Source organism: Dipodomys merriami, unplaced genomic scaffold (assembly GCF_024711535.1).
Source record: "Dipodomys merriami isolate MVZ:Mamm:240054 unplaced genomic scaffold, mDipMer1.0.p SCAF_20, whole genome shotgun sequence".
Taxonomy (NCBI): Eukaryota; Metazoa; Chordata; class Mammalia; order Rodentia; family Heteromyidae; genus Dipodomys; species Dipodomys merriami.
In genome coordinates, this window is record NW_027203382.1 from 15,865,336 (window position 1) to 15,888,078 (window position 22,743).

General features: G+C 35.8%; 1 protein-coding gene across 1 annotated transcript; it reads left to right on the top strand.

The window, feature by feature from the left end:
- Positions 1-6,019: 6,019 nt before the first annotated feature.
- Ccnh (cyclin H) lies at positions 6,020-22,519 on the top strand. The gene is made up of 9 exons (XM_070031139.1): positions 6,020-6,227; positions 7,143-7,265; positions 9,364-9,437; positions 10,469-10,679; positions 12,685-12,848; positions 15,438-15,508; positions 19,205-19,316; positions 21,607-21,667; positions 22,315-22,519. Exons 1-9 carry the CDS (start codon positions 6,111-6,113, stop codon positions 22,351-22,353), a joined length of 972 nt encoding a protein of 323 aa, XP_069887240.1. The 5' UTR covers positions 6,020-6,110; the 3' UTR covers positions 22,354-22,519.
- The last annotated feature ends 224 nt before the right edge of the window (positions 22,520-22,743 follow it).

Consider the following 22,743-nt stretch of genomic DNA (forward strand, 5'->3'; position numbering starts at 1 on the left):
GGATTTAGCTGAAGCAAAACTCAACATCCTTGAAAGAGCCTTAAGAATTATTTACCAGAGTAGAAAGACCATCCCTACCTTCAGTACTGATAATTGCCTATACCAGGCATGGTGGCACAAGCCTGTAATTCCAGCACTGAGGCTAAGGTAGGAGGATCGTGAGATTGAGGATAGCCTGGGCTACTCAGCTTGGAGATCATGTCTTAAAACAAACAAACAAACAAACAAAAACAAATAAAACACACAAACAAAATATGTACCTGCTTAGTGGAATAATGTATAGGTCTTTGCCAATTTCTATAAGTTGCACATTTGCATAAACTTCTAAACCTAATGCAAATTTGTCAGAAAAAAATCTTAAAAAAATAAACAATAAATTCTGGTCCAGTTTTAGATTTTTACACACAAAATTAACAAGTATATATTTTATCTCATATTTCATATGTTAGATAATATGAATGGTATGGTATAGTATTATCTATTTCTAAGGGCCTGGAGATAAATTCACCTTATAAACTTGAATCTAATAGAGTTAAAGTACAGATGTTTGGGTTTCAATATAGATTGCATTTATTCTAAATTAACTTATTTTAGTGACAACTTACAAGTTATTTATTTACTAAACTTACTACTTATGTATTTATTGGCAGTAATAGGTGTTGTTAAAGATGACATTTGTTAAAGATGGTAAGACAAACTTCATTCTCCCATCTAGAGACTCTGTATATCGTTAATCCAGTAAACAAATACTGATGTAGACATGGACTTACAACAATGTACTATTTAAGATATTGTCAATCCTTCTTTGCATGGTAATTTAAAATAGTCCTAAAACAAAAGGACTGAAAGTTTTGGAGGTCACATTTAAAAGATGTTTTCTTTTTTAAATTTAATTTTATTGTCAAGGTGACATACAGAGGGGTTACAGTTACATATGCAAAATAATAAGTACATTTCTTGTTGAACTTGTTACCCCTTACCTCATTTTTCTCCCTCTTTCCCTCCCTCCCCAAGTTGTACAGATCATTTCAAACATATTGTCTTGTGTTATCACTGTTGAATTGGTTCCCCCTTTGTCCTTTGTCTCACAATTGTGTTGTTCCCCTTCCCTTCCCTAATTCAGATAAATTTATATACAATACTCAGGGTATCAAAAATCAAAAACAGTGACAACAGAGGATAAACTACGGTGGGGGGAACACAAAAGAAAAAAAGAAATAAAAAACAACAACAAAGAAAAATCTCTTGTGTCCATGTCTTGGAGTTCATTTCCCTTAGCATCATCTTATATGGTCCTATGTACAGCTTATCTGATAGGATTATCCTAGACTTACACTAATTATTACATGGGACCTATGTTTCTTTAGGTCTGGTTTCGTTTTCTAAATGCCACTTTTCCTTTATATCTTTTTTCCTTTTTATTAGTCTGTTTTGGAAAAATGAATGTTTGATGCAGGTAATTCCTTGTTTATCAGGTTGTACCTGCATAGCTGAGAATTCAAGTGAGAAAGAATTCCTGATTCTTTGTTAATTGAGTGTTAGCCAAAAGAAAGTGCAAAGATCGCAGTGGTTTTCAGTACTCATTGAAAGCTATATGTTAGATGTCATAAACCTATGTTGGTAGCTAAAGTGATACATTCTAAAGTAAGAAAGATATTATGTTTCTGTGAACATCAATGCAATTTATTTTCTCAACAATCTCTCTCTTTTTTTTTTGCTTTGTGACCCTGAAAACAGAAACCATTTGAATATGAGTTCATTTGATGGTTTGAATATGAGTTCATTTGATGGTTTTTTAACAGCAAAATGGTCCCAAGTTGCATATAAACATATATATATATTCATATATATGTATATATACATACGTATATATATTTATACACGTATGTATATATACATATATATGCATATATATATTAGTAATCATTCCCTTACCCCTTTATTATCTCATTTCTCCAGTTTGAACTAAGATTCATCTGAGTTTATTATCTTTATTTTCCCCAAAACATTAAGATAACTAGGGTAGAGCCAGGAAAAAAAAGAGTGTTTTCCTGAAGTCAGAGAGAGGGATTTCTAATTCTGTGTCTCATTGGAAACTAGAGTCTCATGTAGGCAACTCCAGAGCATTTAAAGGAAGCCAGCAGATGACCTGCTCGGTAAACTCTGATGTCTCTTTCAACTTTTGATGTGCAAGGAAGACTTGTATTCAAAATATTAAGAATTTGTCTATTAGTAACCCTAACAAAGTTTAACAGTTGAATCAGGAAGACATTGTATTTATTGTAAAAAATCACTGGGAATTTATCTTATGAAGATGCTACTTCTGGATGTTATGTAATGAAATAGTATTATCTCCATTGTTGAGTCATTAATTTTCCTATTCCTACTGCAGTCTCTGTTTTGTTTGTTTGAATCATCCCCATATGATAGCAATGAATGTTATTTAAAAGCAATGGTGAGCCAGGAATGGTACCACACACCTGAATCTCAGCACTTATAAAACTGAGACAGGAGAGTCATGAGGTCCAAGTTAACTAGGGCTACATAATAAGACTACCACCACTACCACCACAAATACACACACAGACATACATACGTGCACACACACAGACATACACACATGAAAAGAAAGAGAGGGGGAGAAGAAGGATAGAGTAAAAGTAATGGTTGTGGAGGGAAACTGATCACAAAACATGTTTCTACTCTTTGTAATTCAAAATTTCCATAGCAGAAGTCAAAGATGATGAAGAGAATCACTTGCTATTTGGTATTTGGAATTAGACATAGAAATAGGTAAAGACATCAAGTTCTAAGTCCTCAGTCTATCTTCGGATGCAAACATAGCAAAGAAACCAACTGTTGTTCATCCAGCTGAACAGGAAAATAACATTTAGTCCAAATGATCAATGTATACCCTACTAAGAAAGAATCACATGTGAACATTAATTTTGAGTCTTCAACAGCTTTATTTACAGTTAATTTAGATAAATCCAATCCCTAATGTATGTGTATATGTGTGTGTGTGTGTGTGTGTGTGTGTGTGTGTGTGTGTGTGTGTGTGTGTGTGTAATCTCAACATTACACTAGAGAAAAGTGGTGCCAGTTTTTTCCATCTTGTCTTCTAAAATAAATAATGGCACTCGGCAAGATTATTCATTGCTTTGTGGAAAGAAAAATCTTCCAGTTCTCTCAAATGGCCATTTTTATTTTCTTCTTCATGAAACTAATGATTTGTCATATTTCTTTAAGAAAAATAAAATAAAAAGAAGCAACATGAATGCATAACTCCTACAAGTCTGAGATTATGTGTACATATATGTACATGTTTGTTTATATATATATATATATATATATATATACATATATATGTATCTTCTCTTGCCCGCTTTAGTGTCTTTCATTTTTTTCTTTTCTATTATTCTTTTCACTCATCCAACTTCCTTTTTTAATAGTTGTACAGAGGAGTTATCATTCATCAAATAAGTTTTTGAATGCAAATGTATCTTGATCACCATCACTCCTTTCATAAAAGGATCTTTTATGTTCACATCCATTAGTCTCATAACCTTTGTGTTCTTCTTTAGCATCATTGGATTTTCTGTTTGCCTCTTTTTTCCCTCTTTTTCCTAGCCAGTTTCCTAGTCTAGATTACCAACACGGGTTCAACATGCACTGTACACTGTAAATAGTGTAAGTGTGAAGAATAAATAATCTGCACCCTCTATCCTTTGTGGTTGTATCAAACAAAATGAAAAGGATTTCCTGTTCTTAAGCTTCAAATGATATTTTTATAGAAAGCAAAGTTGAGTCATTCTTCCACTTATTTTAATCTGTGTATCTTTTCAAGATAAAACTCTGCTGATCTCCAGATCTTTTCCTTATTTTTTATTAATTCATTCCAGGGTGTTTTTTTTTTTGTGGTATTGGAGTGTTCTCTCAGGGCCACTAGTTTGGACTACACCACTTGAGCCATAATCAGCACTTTGGGAAATATTTTTGAGATAGGGTCTCCAGTTGTGGGTAATGGCTAATCTCAGACTATGATCCTCCTTATCTCCTTAGAATAGCTGGGATTACAGATGTGAACTACTACAACAGTTCTCATCATCTTTCTCTTGTTTTTATTAGCTATTAGAAAAAAAAAACTTGCAAAAGTAAGTAATGCCTAAATGCAACAAATATCAAAACCAGTAAAGGCTTTTGAAACCAATATACTTAAAAAAATTTATTGTGAATATACTGTACAGAGGGGTTACAATTACATGAGCAAGGTAATGGGTAAATTTCTTATAGTTGCCTCCTCCTTTGTTTCCCCTTCCCATTTCACCCTCTTCCCCCCCACCACCCCCCTCCACCTGCGCCAAAATTGTAAAATTCGTTTTTTCGACATTAGGTCTTGTACCTTTCATTGTTGCAATGGGTCCTCCTGTATCCCTATTTAAACAATTTGCTTTTTCCCTTCCCCTCCACAAATTATACCAACATCAAATACAGTGAAAACAGTGGTTATACTGTGGGGGAGGGACATACAAAGCAACAAAGAAATCATCTTATAAATATGTTAGAAACAATCTCAAGAAAGAAAAAAAAAACATTTGAGTCCTTATCTTGGGAGAACCAATATACTTTTTGCATCTTAATTTCAATTCTGAAAATCCAAGTTATAAAAAAAGAAATTGTGAGTCTCTTAGGCATTATGATAGTTCATCCAAACACTGTCTGGAGGCAATCATTAAGATGGGAATCTCAGTTTATGGTCCTGACTAAACATAATGCCCATTAACTGGCTTATGAAATCTGACCTCTTCTAAACTTCCGATTAAATTCCCTATTCAATATATTCTTAAAATCTCTGGAAACTGCTGTATACTTTTGATTCAGAGATAGACATTGGAAAAGAGGACTGGCAAACAGGTCAGGTTAGTCACACAACATTCAGGACCAATGAATACCAACTGCATCTTGTTTTCTTGGCCTCAATATTTCTCCTTAGACTAAGTAACTCACACTACTCTCAAGTATTTCAAATGTTTTTTCAAGTATCAGCTTCTCAGTAACATTCCTTGTTAAACACAGATGATTTTCCAAGCTCTTTCTCCAGTTCTGATTACCCCATATGAATTTATACAGGCCCATTCGCACCCTCCACTTAGTCCCTTCGGTGCATCCTTGTTTGGTCCTGCTCTTTCAATTTTGCCATGAAGGGGCAACTTGATAAACAAGGAATTATCTGTATCAAACATCTATTTCTCCAAAACAGACTAATAGAAAGGAAAAGAGATATAAAAGAAAAGTGGCATTTAGAAAACAAAGCCAGACCCAAAGGTCCTATGGTTTCCCTTATTTGTAATCATTAGTATAGGCCTATGATAATCTTATCACATGTGCAGAAAAACTCAAAAGCTATGTACATATGATCATATAAGATGATGCTAAGCGAAATGAACCCAAGATATGGTCAAAGAGGTCTTTTTTTTGTTGTTTGTAATGTACTATGTGATTTTTTTTTGTTTCCTTTGTATGCTCTCCCTCTATCCCGTTGTCACTGTACTTGATTTTGGTATATACGTGTATATACATTTATCTAATTTGTGGAGGAGAAGGGGAATAACAAAATGCTGAAACAAGGACACAGGATGACCCATTGCAACAAGGATACTCACAAGGCAAGTGGGGGGGGGGGGGAAGAAGGAGAGAAGGGATAGTGGGAGAATAGGAAGGGAAGGGGTAACAATGCTAGATAGAAAACGTACTCATTGCCTTCCTCATGTCACTATAACCACTCTGTACAGCATGTTTACAGTAAAATACAATTTTCAAAAAAGAATTTTGCTAAGAAGGAGAGGAACCAGATAGTGTGCCACTGCGGGTTGGCAAACCCTGCCCACACGAGACCACGCCCACTCGCCACAGACTCCGCCCATGCGTCTCTAGCCAGGGAACGCCCTCCGCGTAGACTCCGGAAATGCCTCTGCGGGGCTCCCACGTGATCGTGACGTCAGTGCGCCTGCGCCCGCCGTCCTGGGGTCTGTGGCGTTCGCTGGGTTCTGAGCTGATGCTGTGCTGCTGATGTTTGCCTGTACTTTCCGAGCCTGGCCTTGTCGTCCACGATGTACCACAACAGCAGCCAGAAGCGGCACTGGACCTTCGCCAGTGAGGAGCAGCTGGCACGACTGCGGGCGGACGCCAACCGCAAGTTCAAATGCAAAGCGGTAGCAAATGGGAAGGTGAGGTCCGCGGTGGCCAGCCCCGGCCCCACTGCCCCCGGCCCCTCTGCCCCCGGCCCCACCACCCTCGCCGCCCGGCTCCCAAATCCGAGCCTGTTCGTGGACACTCGGCCTCCCCAGGGCGGCCTCGCCTCAGCCTCGTCTCCTCCTCCTCGTCGTCCTCCACTGGCCTCCCAACCCAGCCTAGCCTCGCCTTCCTCCTCCTCCAACCTTCCTAGCGCAACCTCACCTTGGCCTCCTCTGGCCTCCTCAGCTTCATCCTCACTGCCACCCTCGCCAGCGCAGCCTCTCCTCCTACTTCCCTCTCTCTCCTCCTCCCTCCTTTTCTTCTTCTCTTTCTCCTGATTCCCCCTAATTCTCCTCCTCCTCTTGTTCCTCTTCCTCCTCTGTCTGTGGGTACCCAGGAGAACAGCACCATCCCCAGAGTAGGATGGCACACCGACGAAATGTTTCTGTAAAATGGCCAGGGATATTCAGGGCAGGGCAGGGCAGGGCAGGGCAGGGCAGGTGCTCTGGACTTTGCAAGCCAAGGTTGGGTTGGGCAAGTTTTACACCGTAGCTGATAGAGATGAGGGGAAAGACCAGAACTGAGTGGCTACGAGAGGGTGCGTAGACGCTCCTGGTCATTTGTGGCTCAAGCAGTACTGAGGCAGCAGTGGTTGGAGAAAGTAGCCCTGGATCTTGTAAGCAGAAGGGGTTGAAATTTATACTGATCCGTAGGGAATTTTGGAAGGAGTTAGAATAGGATGTTAGCCTTACTAGATGTCCATCCTAGAAAGAGCCCTCTGGCCTGTAATTTCCAAAGAGAAAATGATGAGTGGTGTATTTCTCTCTGTTGCAGATATAAACCAAATTTAAACTGGACAGTTTTACCATAAATTCATTGAATTTAATGTTCACATTTTCACACAAAAGGTTCTTCCAAATGATCCGGTGTTTCTTGAGCCCCATGAAGAAATGACACTCTGCAAATACTATGAAAAAAGGTTATTGGAATTTTGTTCAGTTTTTAAGCCAGCAATGCCACGGTCTGTTGTGGTAAGTTATGATTGTGATTAAGTATAAAGTCTATTATCTGGCTTGTGAAATCTGATCTCTTCTAAAATTCTGATTACATTTCCTATCCAGTTTACTCAAAAACCTTTAATTCATATGTTTTTAAAGTATGAATTATGATAGCTGACAAAGTACTTCAGGTACTTCATTTTATAGTCAAAGGAGCATGGAAGTTTCTTGTTCAGGTTGTGGCATCATGATACAGAAAAAGAAAAGTAGTTTTTCCCTCCATATTATCAACTAGTGAGCAGTAAAACTACTGCTTTTCAACTCTGGCACACTCCATACTGTTTGAAATGATGCATTGATTCATGCCCTGGCAGAAACTCATGTCATAAGATTGTTTTTTTTTTTTAAACCTTGAGTAGTGGATGCTGAATACTTTTATAATATAACACTGAATATAATTTTTATATTTTATATTTCATAATATAATTTTACAACACTGAATAATTTTCTTATGGTTTAAAAAATTGTTTTATGAGCTTGGCACTGGTGGCTCACCCCTGTTATCCTAGCTACTCAGGAGGCTGAGATCTGAGGATTGCAATTCAAAGCCAACCAGGTAGGAAAGTCCTTGAGACTCTTATCTCCAATTAACCATCAGAAAACTGGAAGTGGTGCTGTGGCTTAAGTGGTAGAACACTAGCCTTGAGCTGAAGAGCTGAGAGTTCAAGCCCAGAGTTCAAGTCCCATGACTGACTCAAAACAAAACAAAACAAAAAAACAACTAAAAGATAAAGAGAACAGCAGAAATGGAGAGTATAGAATATCTTTACCCTGCTGTTATCCTACAGTGATTTATTGTGGAGAGCAAATATAAAAGTCTGAAGTTTTAAAGTTAAAAAGAGTGAATAATTTATGCCCAATGGAGAATAACTTTTTAATTATACTTGAAAAAAATTGAAGTACATTGAAAGTATTGTCTAAATGTATTTTGGGTGGTTTTCTTCTTTCAATTTACTAGCCTATATCTGAGATAGCAAAGATTGACAAAAAATGTTAGATATACCTGATTAGTTTTTATGTTGAAATCTGGCTTTTGTACTTTGTGAAAGGAAATATAGAATGAAGTCAGTCATAGGTTTATGTGATCTTTTAATGAAGATACAATCTTCAATTGAACTTTGTGGAATTGATTTTTTATACAATGTATATATGGTGGAATAATGCTATTCTACATAAAATAACAAATTTTTGATATTTAAGGTAAAATGAAGTGTTCTCTCCTTTAAAAAAATATAAGAACATATTAGGTCTGAGTGGTGGAAGCTTCATTGTGACATTTCCATGCAGAAGTATATTTTTTCTGTCAGGAAATATATAGTATGATTATTTTCATCAAAGTCATAATATTTTTTGATACTACCCAAATGATGTAGTATCTGAAAATTCAGGCAGATATCTTGGTCAGGAAATAGCAAACAAAATCCAGCCATGTATCAGTTGACTCCAGCTATGACTTTTATTAGATAACTGATTTTGAATAAAGTCAGCCTCCTTGACACTCAGTTTCCTGTACTGTAAAGTACAGATAGCAATAGTGATACTTCACGGAGCTGTTGTAAGGATTAAAATATAATGATAGCTTTGTACTTGATGCAGAATTGGATGTGTTTACTTAATGGATGCATTTAGGAAATGACAGGTGTTGCTTCCAAAGTTCCTTTTTCTAACACTGATCTGGAGTGTATTGAGAAGGCATAGTATCCCAGCCATTATTCTATCAGTGTTTTTTCAAGATTGGTGTGGTAATCTGTGACTATTTGTATTTTTTCTGAGTTTTTTGTTTCTCAACATTTTTGTTACTTGGAACTGTAAATAAACAAACACATGTTTGTAAATTCAATTACCACAGAAAGAATTAGTTACAGTGGGCCTGGAACAGACAGGAGTCTTTTTATTGTGTTGTTTTTGCAGTACTTCATCATGGTTTATTTGATTAAAAGAAAATTAACAAGTGTTGGTATTTGTATAGATAACTACTCAAGGAAACCTTAGCATATATACATTCTTTTTCATTAAATTTGACATGTAATCTGCTTGAATAGATTTTTATATATGTTTGTTTTAACCTTAGGGTACAGCATGTATGTATTTCAAAAGATTTTATCTTAATAACTCAGTAATGGAATATCACCCTCGGATAATAATGTGAGTATAAATTTGTCTAGTTTATTGTATTCATTAAAGAAAATCTTTGTTAGCATTTGTCTGGGATATGTGTGCATGAAAAAGTGGATTGGTTTTCTAACTAAAGGCAAACATTCTGGTAAACATTCTGTTTACCTATGTAAAGTTAAGATTATCTCTTAGCTTTATAATATTACTAATGACATCTGAATTTCAGCTTGACTAAATTCAAAACCTTTTTCTCAAACCTGGCTATTTCCATAAAACTGCTTTTGGTAGTAACTTCTTTATTCTTCCAATTCTTCAAACTGAAAATTATTTGTGGTAATATTCTCCCTTGGATGAAATTTATATGTTCTATAGCTTCACATTGGTTTCACTAAAACAAAAGTTTTATTTTGTGTCTGTCCTCTGGTAAGTATCATGGTTTATCAGAGATCTTGCTGCCAATCACATTGTTTCTGTTTTTTGTTGTTGTTGTTATTTTTGTTGTTGTTGTTGTTTTAAATTCCCTTTCCTATCAAATGCGGGCTCTAGTCCTTACCTCAGCTTGCAAAAGCTGACTACTGTGTCTTTCTCACTAATTTCTCTCTCTGAACTTCATATCATGGCTAAGTCTCTTTTGTAAATATGTCCATAAATTCATAATTTCTATTCACACAACTTCAGAGATTTCCACTATGGCCTTCTGCAATATCTCCTTATCCTTCCTTCCCTGGTTTATGGTACATATATATGCACTGTTCTGTTTTTAATTCTTCCAGCTATCTTTCATGATATATTTTTTCCAGACTTTAGATTTAACTGTATGAAATTGACATTTGAGTCTGGTGGTTGAATGCTGTGGTAATATTAGATGGTTTAAATTAATTTTATATTTTGTTTTGTATCTGCTAGTGGGTAAAGGTTTGCAGATATTTTTATTTTTTATTTAATTTCCTGCACTATCATAGTCATTTGTGATGATTTTAGAATGTACTTCCAGCAACATTTAGATATTTATCAAAATACATGTATATCGCTCCACACTCCCTTTTTTTTTTTTCCTCTAGGCTTACTTGTGCATTTTTGGCTTGCAAAGTAGATGAATTCAATGTGTCTAGTCCTCAGTTTGTTGGAAACCTGCGGGAAAGTCCTTTGGGACAAGAGAAGGCACTGGAACAGATTTTGGAATATGAACTACTCCTTATACAGCAACTTAATTTTCATCTTATTGTCCACAATCCTTACAGACCCTTTGAAGGCTTCCTCATTGACATAAAGGTAAACTTATTGGTATGAAATGAGCTGTTGACTATTATACTCCTTTAGAATTGTTCTTTGAAGAATTATTTTCAACTCCACTTTATACTATGCAACTATTACCATATGTGCAGGCGATTATTGATAGAAATATCATGATGGCACATAAACATATGTATTTATAACTTGGATTAAACCAGGTTTTGGTTTGATATGGAAAAGGATAGGATAAGAAAGCGAAGACTGGAAATAGAAGAAAGTGAGAGTGTTGTTTTTTTCCAAAGAAACTGATACGTATTTTAATGCTGATTTAGGGAGTTAGTGGTAAGAGAAAGATTAAAGGAAGAATGAAAAATGTTTCTTTTTGCAATAAAGTAGAGGGGGTTTGCATGGGGAATTAGCTTTAGTGACAATAATAGTTCTTTTAACAGAAAAAAAAAAGTATGGATGAAGATACTGTTATACCCAATATTTGGTGGTGACAAGAAATAGTTCTTCTCTTGGTTAAGAGCAGAAATTGTATTCTGAGAATGACAGTTTCTGAGAATTATGGAAGACATTGAGTCAGGTAGATATTGTTACCATAGTTGCTGAAAAATGGGACAATTTTTTTGTGTGTGGGAAAATCATCATTAAATCTATGAACATAAATGTGTGATAACATTATCTGACATATAACTATATGATTTTCTCTGTCAGCACCCAGAGATCTGAGTAGAGTTGTAAAGGAAAATGTAGGATAGATTGAAATACTGTTGAAATTTAGGTAGAAATGTGTTGGCAGTGGATTGGAGTAGGAAATTCAGGTAATAAATAAGGGCTAGAAGATAGTGGTGAATGGATTTGTGACCAAGTAGATTTGTGACCAAGGTATCTGAGGAAGGAGAACAGCTAAGATTAGTGAGTATACTTGGTAAAAGGGACATTAGTGATAGTTTGGCCAATTTCCTTAGAGGTCAGACATTTGAACATATGACAAGGCCTGCCTTTTGTGACTGTATTATGGATAATTTGTTTCAGACAAGATTCTTACTGTTTCATGGCACTTGTTGGGTGGCTCAAATCTATAATGCTAACAGCACAGGAGGCTGACATCTGAGGATCTTGAAGTCAGCCTGGGTAGAAAAGTACAGGAAGTAAGACTCATACCTCCAATTAACCAACACAGAGCTGGAAATGGAAGTGTGACTCAAGTGGTAGAGCACTGGCCTTGAGTGGAAAAGCCAAGTGAGACTACAAGGCCCTGAGTTCAAGCACCAGTATTGGCAAACACATATAAAAATTACTGCTTCAGGTCTTGAGATAAACTCTGAAGAATTAAGATTTTGGATTCATCTTAAAGGATATGAGGAATTGTCAAGAAGTGAGGTCTTCTGTATTTCTTAGGCATAGTCTAAAAATAATTCTGTAAGTATCTTGGGAATTCTGTTAGGTCCAAGACTCATTTCCATTCAGTTCTATCCAAGACTATACCTTAAAAACAAATTTCATATGAAAATAAGATGATGCTGTGATTCCTGAATGTGGCCTTCAATTTGAATCACCTGTATTACCTGAAGTCATTTCCTAGGAGTACTTATTTCTTGAGCCTGCTTAAAACCTAGTAGAATCTCTAGGAGTGTCTCCTTCCCTTCTTGCTCTTCCTCTTCAGGTAGAAAAATATAAAGACAGGGATTAACATAACCAAAAATATCAGGTATTATCATGCTGGGAAATTTAGCTATGTTATCTCAAAGCATGTTTATTATTTTGGCTGTTTGTGTTCAAAAAGTTTGAAAGCTACTGAGTTAAATGATAGTATCACAGAAGACAGATTGTTGCATTTACAATTTAAGGACTGATTTTGGTACATTCTAATGGTATATCCCAAACACTTTTCTATAGAAAGAATACTTTTAGGGGTAAAGGAAAGGAATTACTTTTACGAAAGCATTTTGTATTAAGTGTTTTGATTAATGAAGTTGTTTTTTAACAGAATATTATTGAAATCTCAAAAATGGTTAATATTTGAAAATTTTCTTTCTAGACTCGCTATCCGATGTTGGAGAATCCAGAGATTTTGAGGAAAACAGCTGATGACTTTCTTAACAGAATTGCATTGACAGATGCTTACCTTTTATATACACCTTCCCAAATAGCCCTGACTGCCATTTTATCTAGTGCCTCCAGAGCAGGAATTACAATGGAAAGGTATTAATTTGAATTTTACCTGGGTTAAATTATGGCTGGGACAGTTGATGAGAGAAGAAAATAAAATCATCTTCTAAGGAAATCTTTAAAAATTAAGCAAACATGTTGAAGAGAATAAATTTATGACTCAAGTAGAAGTGAAACATGGTGTAAGTGGAAAGTATTCTGGAAAGACTGACATAGCTGTCAGTAGGAAGAAAGTCTGAAAGTTTATGAATTGAAAAGAAATGCGTATAGAATATGTCCGCTTTGTATTATCATTAATTCATTTGCTATACAGTAGGGAATTTAGTAAAGATTTGTGGAAAAATTAATGCTTTAGGGATGTCCAAATGAGTTGTAATTGGACTATAATCCTTAATATGTAAAATGCACACTGAGAAACAGGCTTTATTATAGCTTTACATAATTTAAATTCAGTTGGTTCTTTCTATTATTCACATTTTAAATGTTATTTAAATAACACTGTGTGCAATATTATTTAATTGGGGAGGTAAAATAATAGTAACATCCACATATTTGCGTTACTCAGTGGATTTGTTAGACTTTTTTACTGCCCATATATAATTTCTTTATAACCTTGAAATTTTTCTATGCTTGATTCCTAAAAATAGGTAAAGAAAAAGATACTTTCTAAACAACCTGTTTTATATGTTTATAATGTCCTACCTAAAATTTTTATTTCAAATTAATAAGATGGTAGCAAATAGGAAGAGATATTTCATTTTTATCCAAGTTAAAAGTGTTAATGTTTCCTTATAGGCATACATTAGTATTTCCGATTACAGGATGCTGCATCAGACATCAGTGGGCTAGTTCATATATCCCACATACCAGGCTAGTTTGCTAAAATACAAGCAATTATAAATTTCAGAGCACATTTTCATCTCAGATAATGGATTATAGACTTACATTTTATTTTATTTATGTTACAGTTCTGTTCTACAGATAAAACGTATCAGCTATGTAAATGCATACATATTCCTTTTTCTGAGGAAACACTTACTGAGTACCTTCCGTGTAATGCACTGTTTATGTATTGTGTATGCACTGTTCGTTACATTTATGAATATAAGAACAAGCAAAATCTAAATCTCTGCCCTGGATAGAAAGGATAGTTAGTCTTGTAAATTATAAGTGTGTGTGGAATTTACATAGAGGTCTTCTGTTCTGAAAGTAGAAAAAAGCCCCTTTACCCACAATTTAGATAACCCAAAGTTTCATGAGTGCTTGTAAGCATCTTATGACATGTAAGTATCCAGTGATAAGATTTAAGTTAGTGTGGAATGAAGTACCCTAAGGTCCACATGAAAGGTTATTTTACTGTAGAAGTTTAATTAATTATGACTCTAAATATACAAAATAAAAGCTATGGTACCTAGCCTCATTATAAATGAAGCATTTTAGCATGTCCACGGACTGTAGATATTTTGGATTCCCCCCAACCTCTTTTGGAAGTGCTTCCCAATTATGTAGAACTGATTTACACACAAATTTGGGAGATACCTGTAATTGTATTTACATTTATTGATGATCAGAAAGGAGCGACCTTCAACTGCAGATGTTATAGTCTAGACCATGCCCCAGATTATTATGCATAGGATGCTTTGTTACTTCTAGGTTCTCTTCTCTTTCTGGTTAAGGTAGAACCTTTTTGTTTTTTTTCCTGGTCCTGGGGCTTGAAGTCAGGGCCCATGCACTTCCTTGAGCTTTTTTCACTAAAGTTTAGTGCTATACGACTTTGAGCCATAGACACACACACTCCCTCTCTCTCTCCCACCCCCCCTCCTCACTCTCTCTCCCTTCTTTCCCCCTTCTCCTTCTCTCCTCCCCCCTCTCTTCCTCTCCCTCTTCTTCCTCTTCCTCTTCTTCTCCCCCTCTTCTTCTCCCTCTCATGCTCTGCCACTTTGAGACCCATGGTGTCTCTCTGTTTCTAGTGCTCTATCACTTTGAGCCATAGTGTCTTTCTCTTCCTCTTCTCCTTTCCCCTCCCCTCCCCCTCTCATTTTGTATTGGTCCTGCATCTTGAACTCAAGCCCTATGCTTTACACCTGTGCTCTTTTGCTCCTGGCCAGAGCTCTACCACTTGAGCCACCGCTCCAACTCCAGCTTTTTGTGGTTAATTGGAAATAGGCTCATGGATTTTCCTGCCTGGGTTGGCTTTGAGCCTCCATCCTCAGATTTCAGCCTCTTAAGTGCCAGGATTACAGGTGTGAGCCACTAGCACACAACTTTTGTATTTGTTTTTGAAAGACTTTTGCTTTGAGAATCTGTTCACTTGGGCCTTTTTTTATAACTATAGATTAAATTTGGTTATTTAAAACTTCAAATTATAGGAATTATATTTTCATACCAATGCTTCTTAGAAAATGGTAACTGGGCTTATATCACATGGAAAAATATAAACAATTTAGATACGATACAAATAAAATATAATTTATAAAGCATAGTTGGTATTCTTATTGGTTTTAGTGGTAGTCACTCCAACAAATTACAAGTGAACATGGATGTAAATAATTCATGATGTCACGTTTTCTCAGTGTACTCTGAGATGTCTGTATGCTAAGATGCTTTCCTTTCTTTAACCAGTTATTTATCAGAGAGCCTAATGCTGAGAGAAAACAGAATTTGCTTGTCACAGTTACTTGACACAATGAAAAGTAAGTAAATAGAAAATGTTGTAAAGTACTCTTACAGACCTGCTTTCTGAATAGGTATGTAGCTTGAGGTAACAGATTTTTCCTTAATTTACTTTTACTGAATTACTGTATTATGGAAGCATTGAAGATACGCTGATAGAGAACAGATCAAAGTATTCTTTACATGTATCAGGAGAGTGAAAGTAAGATTCAGAAAGGTTATAGTAGGTCAAAACAATTCTTTTAAAATGTACACACATTTGTGATAATCACTAAAGTATATCTACAGAACTGATTGAACATTTATGTCTGGAACTTATAATTTTTTTAAGTAAATCAGCTTAAATGATTAATGTACATCATTTGCTGGTACTGTTGTTAGTTGCTTCTCAACCAGGAATGATTTTTGGCTGACACAGCATGGATGATGATGGTGGCTTAAGCCATCAGGTTAGCTGGCATGTACAAGCCCTGAATTCAGTGCCTATCATCATTTAGGAAAAAAAAGTTGTATATGATTTCAGCATGGTCAATAAGGCATGCCCAAGTTTAAAAAAGTGCTGCTAAACAAACAGCCTACAGTGCACAGGATAGCCCTTATTAATAGACTGAAAAGTTGTTCGGCAAGAGTCATGTCCTAATTTCTGGAACCTAAAATGACAAAAAAATGGAACCTTAAATGTCAAAAAAGAAAAAGAGGAAGTAGCAGGTTTTTCAAGTAAAGAAGGGTCTTAAGATGATAGCCTGCAATAAAAAAAAAAGATGATAGCCTAGATTATTGAAATGAGAAATGAAACATCGCAAGGCCTGAGAAAAGTAGAAGGAAATTTGATATATTCAGAAAAAGCAGTGTTAGACAAGTGAGAAAGATGTTAATGTGCTGGCTATAAATTGGAGTGATGGTAGCCATAAGCCAAAGGATGCAGATGGCCACCAGAATTGGAATGAGTAAAGGGTGCATTCTTCACTCATACCTTCAGAAAAAATACAGCCCTCGCACTACCTTGATTTGGCCCAGTAAAATGAATTTCTTCTTCCTGGGTTCCAAAACTGACAAGTTACATTTTGATTGTCTTAAAGACTGAATAGATTGTTTAATTAATTGTCTGATTTCACCATCTTCATTTTTGTCCATGTAACACTGAATGGTTATGCCTACTGGGCTCCTATTTAGTCCCCTCCCCGCTCCCCCACTCTTTCACTCCTTCCTTCCTTCCTTCCTTCCTTCCTTCCTTCCTTCCTTCCTTCCTTCCTTCCTTCCTTCCTTCTTTCTTTCCCTTCCTTCCTTCTTTCCCTTCCTCCCTCCTCCTCCTCTCTTTTTTTTTTCTTTCTTCTTTGCAGTAATAGAGTTTGAACTCAGATACTCAACCCCTGAGCCACCCATCCAGTCCTTTCTCACACTGGTTATTTTAAGATAGTTTTACTTTTTGCCTGAGCATGTGCCTGGTCCATGATTATTCTGTTTTATACTTCTTACCATACCTGAGATTACAGGCATGAGCCACCACACCTTGCTTCTTCCATTGAGACATTTTGGCCAGATACCTTGGAACCCCAAATCTCCTAATCTCACATAGCATGGTAGATGCATGACTGCCCCACAGTTGTTAGTTGAAAATGTGTTTTAGTAACTTTTTTGTCTATGTGCTTCAACCATGGTACTTTGAGTGATCACACTGGGCTTTGACTACTCTTTCAAAGTCAGTTGTGCTTCCATTTTGTATGTTCTAAATTAAACTTGTAATTAAATAGTTAACAAACCTACAAGATAGATTTCAAATCTTTATGTGAGATAGTATGCGTTGGGGCACATACTTTTTATTTTTTAAATTATCTAAGTAGTTTTACAAATGAGTTGCTGTTTAACAAAGCAGTTTATGAATCAGTGCATGTTGATCAATGTTATTCCTTCCAATGTTCTCACCCTCCCTCCCAACTCACCCCTTCCCTCACTTAATTTTGACACATTGACTCTCCATTCTAGTTTTTCTTTCTGCATGGTCTTTTCTGAGAATGATGGATTTGATGTTTAAATAAATGTTGATTTACTTACAAATTTATAGGTACTTTCTTGTTACAACAAATGAGGGAAACCATGCAAACTGTTTCTTTGGGTCTGGCAATATCATTGCCAGTTGGTGCACTATCATTTTTTCTGATGGATGGGTAGAAGTTCACTGTGTATATATACCATAGTTTCATAATCCATTGGTCTGCTGAGGGGCATCTGTGTTAATTCCATATCTTGTCTCTGGTAAACAATGCTGCAGTGAAAATGGTTGTGCTGGTAGCTGGCTAGCTTTGTTTGTGGTCAATGGGATAATGTCCAGGAGTGGAATTACTGGGTCATAGGGATACATTGGGATACATTGGGACATGATAAAGTATACAGAACTCTAGATAGACACAGACCAAAGGGGAGTATATTCTTAGGAAAGGATCACAAAGATTCAATAGCTGTAGGCATATAATGATGATAGTTATTGAAATGAACTCCAAGAAATGATTCTATGTTATTTTGCTTCTTGTTTTCCTCCTTTGTTGTTTTTGATTTCTGTACCTTTTATATGTAAGTTTATCTGTTTTGGGGGAGGGTAAAGGAGAGCACAGAAATGGTAGATCAAAGGGCAAACAAATGCAGCAGTGATACTAACAGGTCACTCTTTTGAAAATGAACTTTTTCAGGGAGAGGAGTTGGGATGGAAAAACCTGGGAGAAAAAAGTGACACTGTTCAAAAAGAAATGTACTCATTACCTGACTTATGTAACTGTAACCTTTGTGTATAATACCTTTACAATAACAAAAAAGAAATTTTACTAAAAATACATGATGCCCTTATGTTGGATTGGAACCTCGTAGTATAACTATCTAAAGATAGTTTTAAAATGAATTTAAAGCAAAAAAAAAATAAATCACATATCGGTTTTCTAAATAAATAAACAACTGTAGATACTTACTTTTACCACTAGAGGGTTCACTTTCAAAGCTAATTGCGACTCAGACGATAGAATCTAGTAGGTAGAAAGATCCTTTAAGATAATCTATTTACTTAAAGTTTTAAGCATTGAAACTGTGCACATGACTGTCTAATAAGTCCTAAGATCTCTCATTATTATAATCTTGACATATTTGATTTGTTACCATTGAGTAACAAGATCAACTAGAGGATGTTCTACAATTTTACATTAGTAATAGGTTGTTTATTTTAACCTTAGTAAAAGAATATTTTTGTATGGGACATATATTTTGTGAGGCAGAGGATTACCCATTTGTCACGTTACATAGTTTCTTTTGTAAACAAGAACTGTATTCTTGACCCACCATCTGTAGTATAGAATATTTCAAATATGGTTGACAGTAAGAAAAAATGTCTACTAAATCATGCAGGGAATTTTTGAAAAGCAAAAGGTGTTTTAAAATTGAACAAAAAGTGAACATGATATTATTTGCAAATAAAAATGCTGATTACACAGAATGTCTTTATACATGTATATATGATACAGGATATATAGCTATACAGATTATATGGATATACCAACGTATAATTACTTTAAAAAGCATGGTGCTTCTTGGATTTTAGAATGTTGTGTATCTTGGTGAGAACAGATAATCTTGAGTGTTTCTGTTTCCTGTAGAGTTGGGAAATAATTTGGCTCTCTTCATATAAAAACAAGTCTTGTGGTACTCAAGGTAGAACTGTTTTTTCCTCTACATAGACATGAGAAATTTAGTAAAAAAGTATGAACCACCTAGATCTGAAGAAGTTGCTGTTCTGAAGCAGAAATTGGAACGATGTCATTCTTCTGAACTTGGGCTTAATGTAATTACGTAAGTCGATGTGAACATTTCAGAAGTTACCTCTCCCAGTCAACTAGTTCTTAAACTGTTTAACTGGTAAAAGTTTATTTTTCTGGCGAAAACACATACCATCAAAAGTTTAAAAATTAGGGTTTTAAAAATTAAATTTTTAGAAATTTCATTAAAAACAAAATGAAGTTTTGTTTTTCATCCTGCAGTTTTATACCTGCTGTCACTAGTTTATTCAATTTTCAGGTTTGCAAGTTGTCTTGTTGTTGTTGAGACGGGATCTAGGAAACTTTTCTGCCTAGGCTGACCTTGACCCTTGACCTGGATCTCAACCACCTGAATGCCTTAAAGGTGTGAGCCACCAGTGCCTGCTGTCCTATTTTTTCTCATCTACATTTTTTTTAACTTTTTTTTTTGGTCAGTCCTGGGGCTTGAACTCTGTCCTGAGTGCTGTACCTCAGCTCTTCAGCTCAAGGGGAGCAAGCTACTGCTTAAGCCACAGCGCCGCTTCCAGTTTTCTAGTGGTTTATTGGAGATAAGATTCTCATGAACTTTTCCTGCTCTGGCTGGCTTTGAACCGAAATCCTCAGATCTCAGCCTCCTGAGTAGCTAGGATTACATGTGTGAGCCACTGGCGCCACACTCGCCTACATTTTTATATATGTAAATTTTCTTTTGCTTTATACTTTTTCCTTAACTTCATTTAGTATTTATTCTTTTTGTTGTTGTTGTTGGTTGGGGGGCTTGAACTCAGGGCCTGGTCACTGTCCTTGAGCTATTTTGCTCAAGGCTAGCACTCTACCACAGTGATACTTCCAGTTTTCTGGAATTCAACTGGAGATAAGAGTCTCAGGGACTTTCCTAACTAGGCTGGCTTTGAACTGCAATCCTCAAATCTCAGCCTCCTGAGTAGGTAGGTTTACAGGCTTGAGTCACCAGTGTCTGGCTTATTTTATTATTTCTTGAGCTGTTAAAATCATTTATTTATGAATGGCAGGATATTTTTTCCTACTTTTTCTTCCAGTTGCTTTTCAATTTCACATCTTCAATTTGACATACTCCTGGCCACATATATTAAATCCATATGTATATATAATTTTGAATATCTATTTTGATTATTGGTGTATAATTATTACTATGTTTACATATGGGTTCTTTTTGAGAAAGGGACTTGTTATGTAGCCTAAGTGAGTCTCAAACTACATCTCCTGATTCAGCCTCTTTTGATCATTGAGCTTACAATTATGTGTCACTGTGCCTATCTGTAGTTTGCCTTTTTATTTGCTATAGTTTGAACTCAGGGCCTTATTCTTGCCAGATAGGTGTTCTACTGCTGAGCCACACTTTCAGCATTTTTGTGCTGCTTTTCATCATACATCCTACTTCGTTGTGTGCCTGGATTACAAACTGTTTAGACTTATCATCAGAGCTGCCTTGTCCAGATCTATCCACTGACCATGTCCCAGGGTGTTTCTTTTTTTACTAGCTTATATCCGCAATGCTCCCAGGCTGAGCCTTCCACATAGTTGCACAGGTACACACAAATGTATAAAGCTATCAGTTGAAAAGGGGCATTGCAAATTTTTCTGCCTAAGCTATCCTTGAATGGTAATTCTCTTACCAGCCTCCCAAAAAGATAGGGTTACCACTTACAAGGCACTGGTGCCCTTCTGTTTCTTTGCATTAGTATATCACTAGCATTGCACTGAAATCAAATTCATACTCATTTCCCTACAGCATTCTGAAGGCTGGGATTATAGTGAGCACTCACCTATCATGGAAGTTATCTTTCAGAGACCCCTGCAACAGTGAAAATTTTCAATGTAGCAGCATTTATTGTTGTCTGTCACTATATTGTGGCTCACTGCTACTTCATGGATTTTCACCTATTGCAGTGTGTCTGGAATGTAGCTCCCACAACAGGTAGGGGGTTACTATTTACATATTTTTTAAAACCCACTATACAATGAAGCCACAATATGCGAAAGTGGGATGTCTAGTCATGAAACAGTGATTGGCTTCCTATCATTTTTTCATAATTTTTAAATATAACCTCAGGTTTATATTAGACTTAACAGGTTCCAAGAAAAATTCTCTTGGGATTCTAATTAGTATTATACTGAATTTAAACTTAGATTTGGAGAGCATTGTTTTCATATCCATAATTCTTCAAATGTTTTCACTTATGTAAAGGCACTGTTCTTCAGTAGTTATGTATCTATTTATAGTTTACTAGTTTATCCCTACATATTTTATAGTATTTTGCTATTTCTAATGCCAAATTGCTTATTGATAGTTTTGTAAATTATAGGAAGAAGAGGAAAGGCTATGAAGAAGATGGTTATGTATCAAAGAAATCCAAACAGGAGGAGGTATGTTTACTCCAATGGTAATTTTTAAATCACTATTGCACTTTCTTACATAACAGAATTTTTTGTTTTAAAATGTAAGTATTTTAGGCAAGGTTAAGAGAGGAAAGTTGTTAGGATCTTTTTGGGCTTTTGACACAGGATTTCAGTATGTGTAGTCTAGGCTAACCCCAGTCTTTTGAATGCTGGAAATACAGGCATGCACCACCACACCCAAATGAAGTTTTTTTTAATCTTCATTTTTTACATACTTCATTGTTGTGTACATTATGCATTGATAAGGGAATTTTGCTTCCATCTACCCTGTATATACAAGTACTGTACTAGTAACTTGATGAAGACTTCTTCATGTTTATAAGAAGCAGCAGGATCCAACATACATGCTAAATTTTGCTGTTCTCCCAGCTATTCAGCCATTGCCCCTTTCCTTTAAATTGTACCTGGCATGTCAGAGATAAATCAGAGGCAGGTCACAATTGTAATCTTTATTATTCATGTTGGTAAGACTATGCTAGTATTGCAGTAAGACCAGTACAATAAACTTTGTGGGGTTATTTTTCTGCTATCAATGCCATTTTCCTAAAGGGAGGTAAAGCAATAATATGGCAATAGTTATGCTTCTCCTTATGATGTTTATGTTTCCTCCTTAGGAAGAATGGACTGATGACGATCTGGTAGATTCTCTCTAATGATCTGAGGTTGATGTCAGTGCAAACTAATCATCAGATGTAGGAAGCAAATCTGGGAGTGAACTTTATTGGTGTGAAGATATCAAATATTTATGTTTTTTTACTTGTTACTCAATGTGTTTCCTTTCATAGTGCCTTTATGTAAAATAAAATGCCTTCCAAATGACATCTAGTTTTGATAATTATGTCCAAGCATAACTAATTCCAAATTAGTCTTTCCTGAAATGCAGAATACAACTGTTACTTGGTAGTCATCAGGCTAACAAACTTTTTTTCCCTAAGTTATTAGAAAACATTTGAATTTAAAATAAAGTCTTGAGCAGTTGCCTAAATAAAAACCTAAATTGCTATAAATAGTCAGTTGTATATTCACCTTCATAATTAACCCAT

What these genes read in the sequence shown, in the direction of transcription:
- Ccnh (XM_070031139.1), top strand. Translation starts at nt 6,111, where the DNA reads ATGTACCACAACAGCAGCCAGAAGCGGCACTGGACCTTCGCCAGTGAG. An exon ending in GTTACTTGACACAATGAAAA is followed by an intron (nt 15,509 to 19,204) that starts GTAAGTAAATAG and finishes TCCTCTACATAG; the next exon opens with ACATGAGAAATTTAGTAAAA. An exon ending in AGAAATCCAAACAGGAGGAG is followed by an intron (nt 21,668 to 22,314) that starts GTATGTTTACTC and finishes TTTCCTCCTTAG; the next exon opens with GAAGAATGGACTGATGACGA.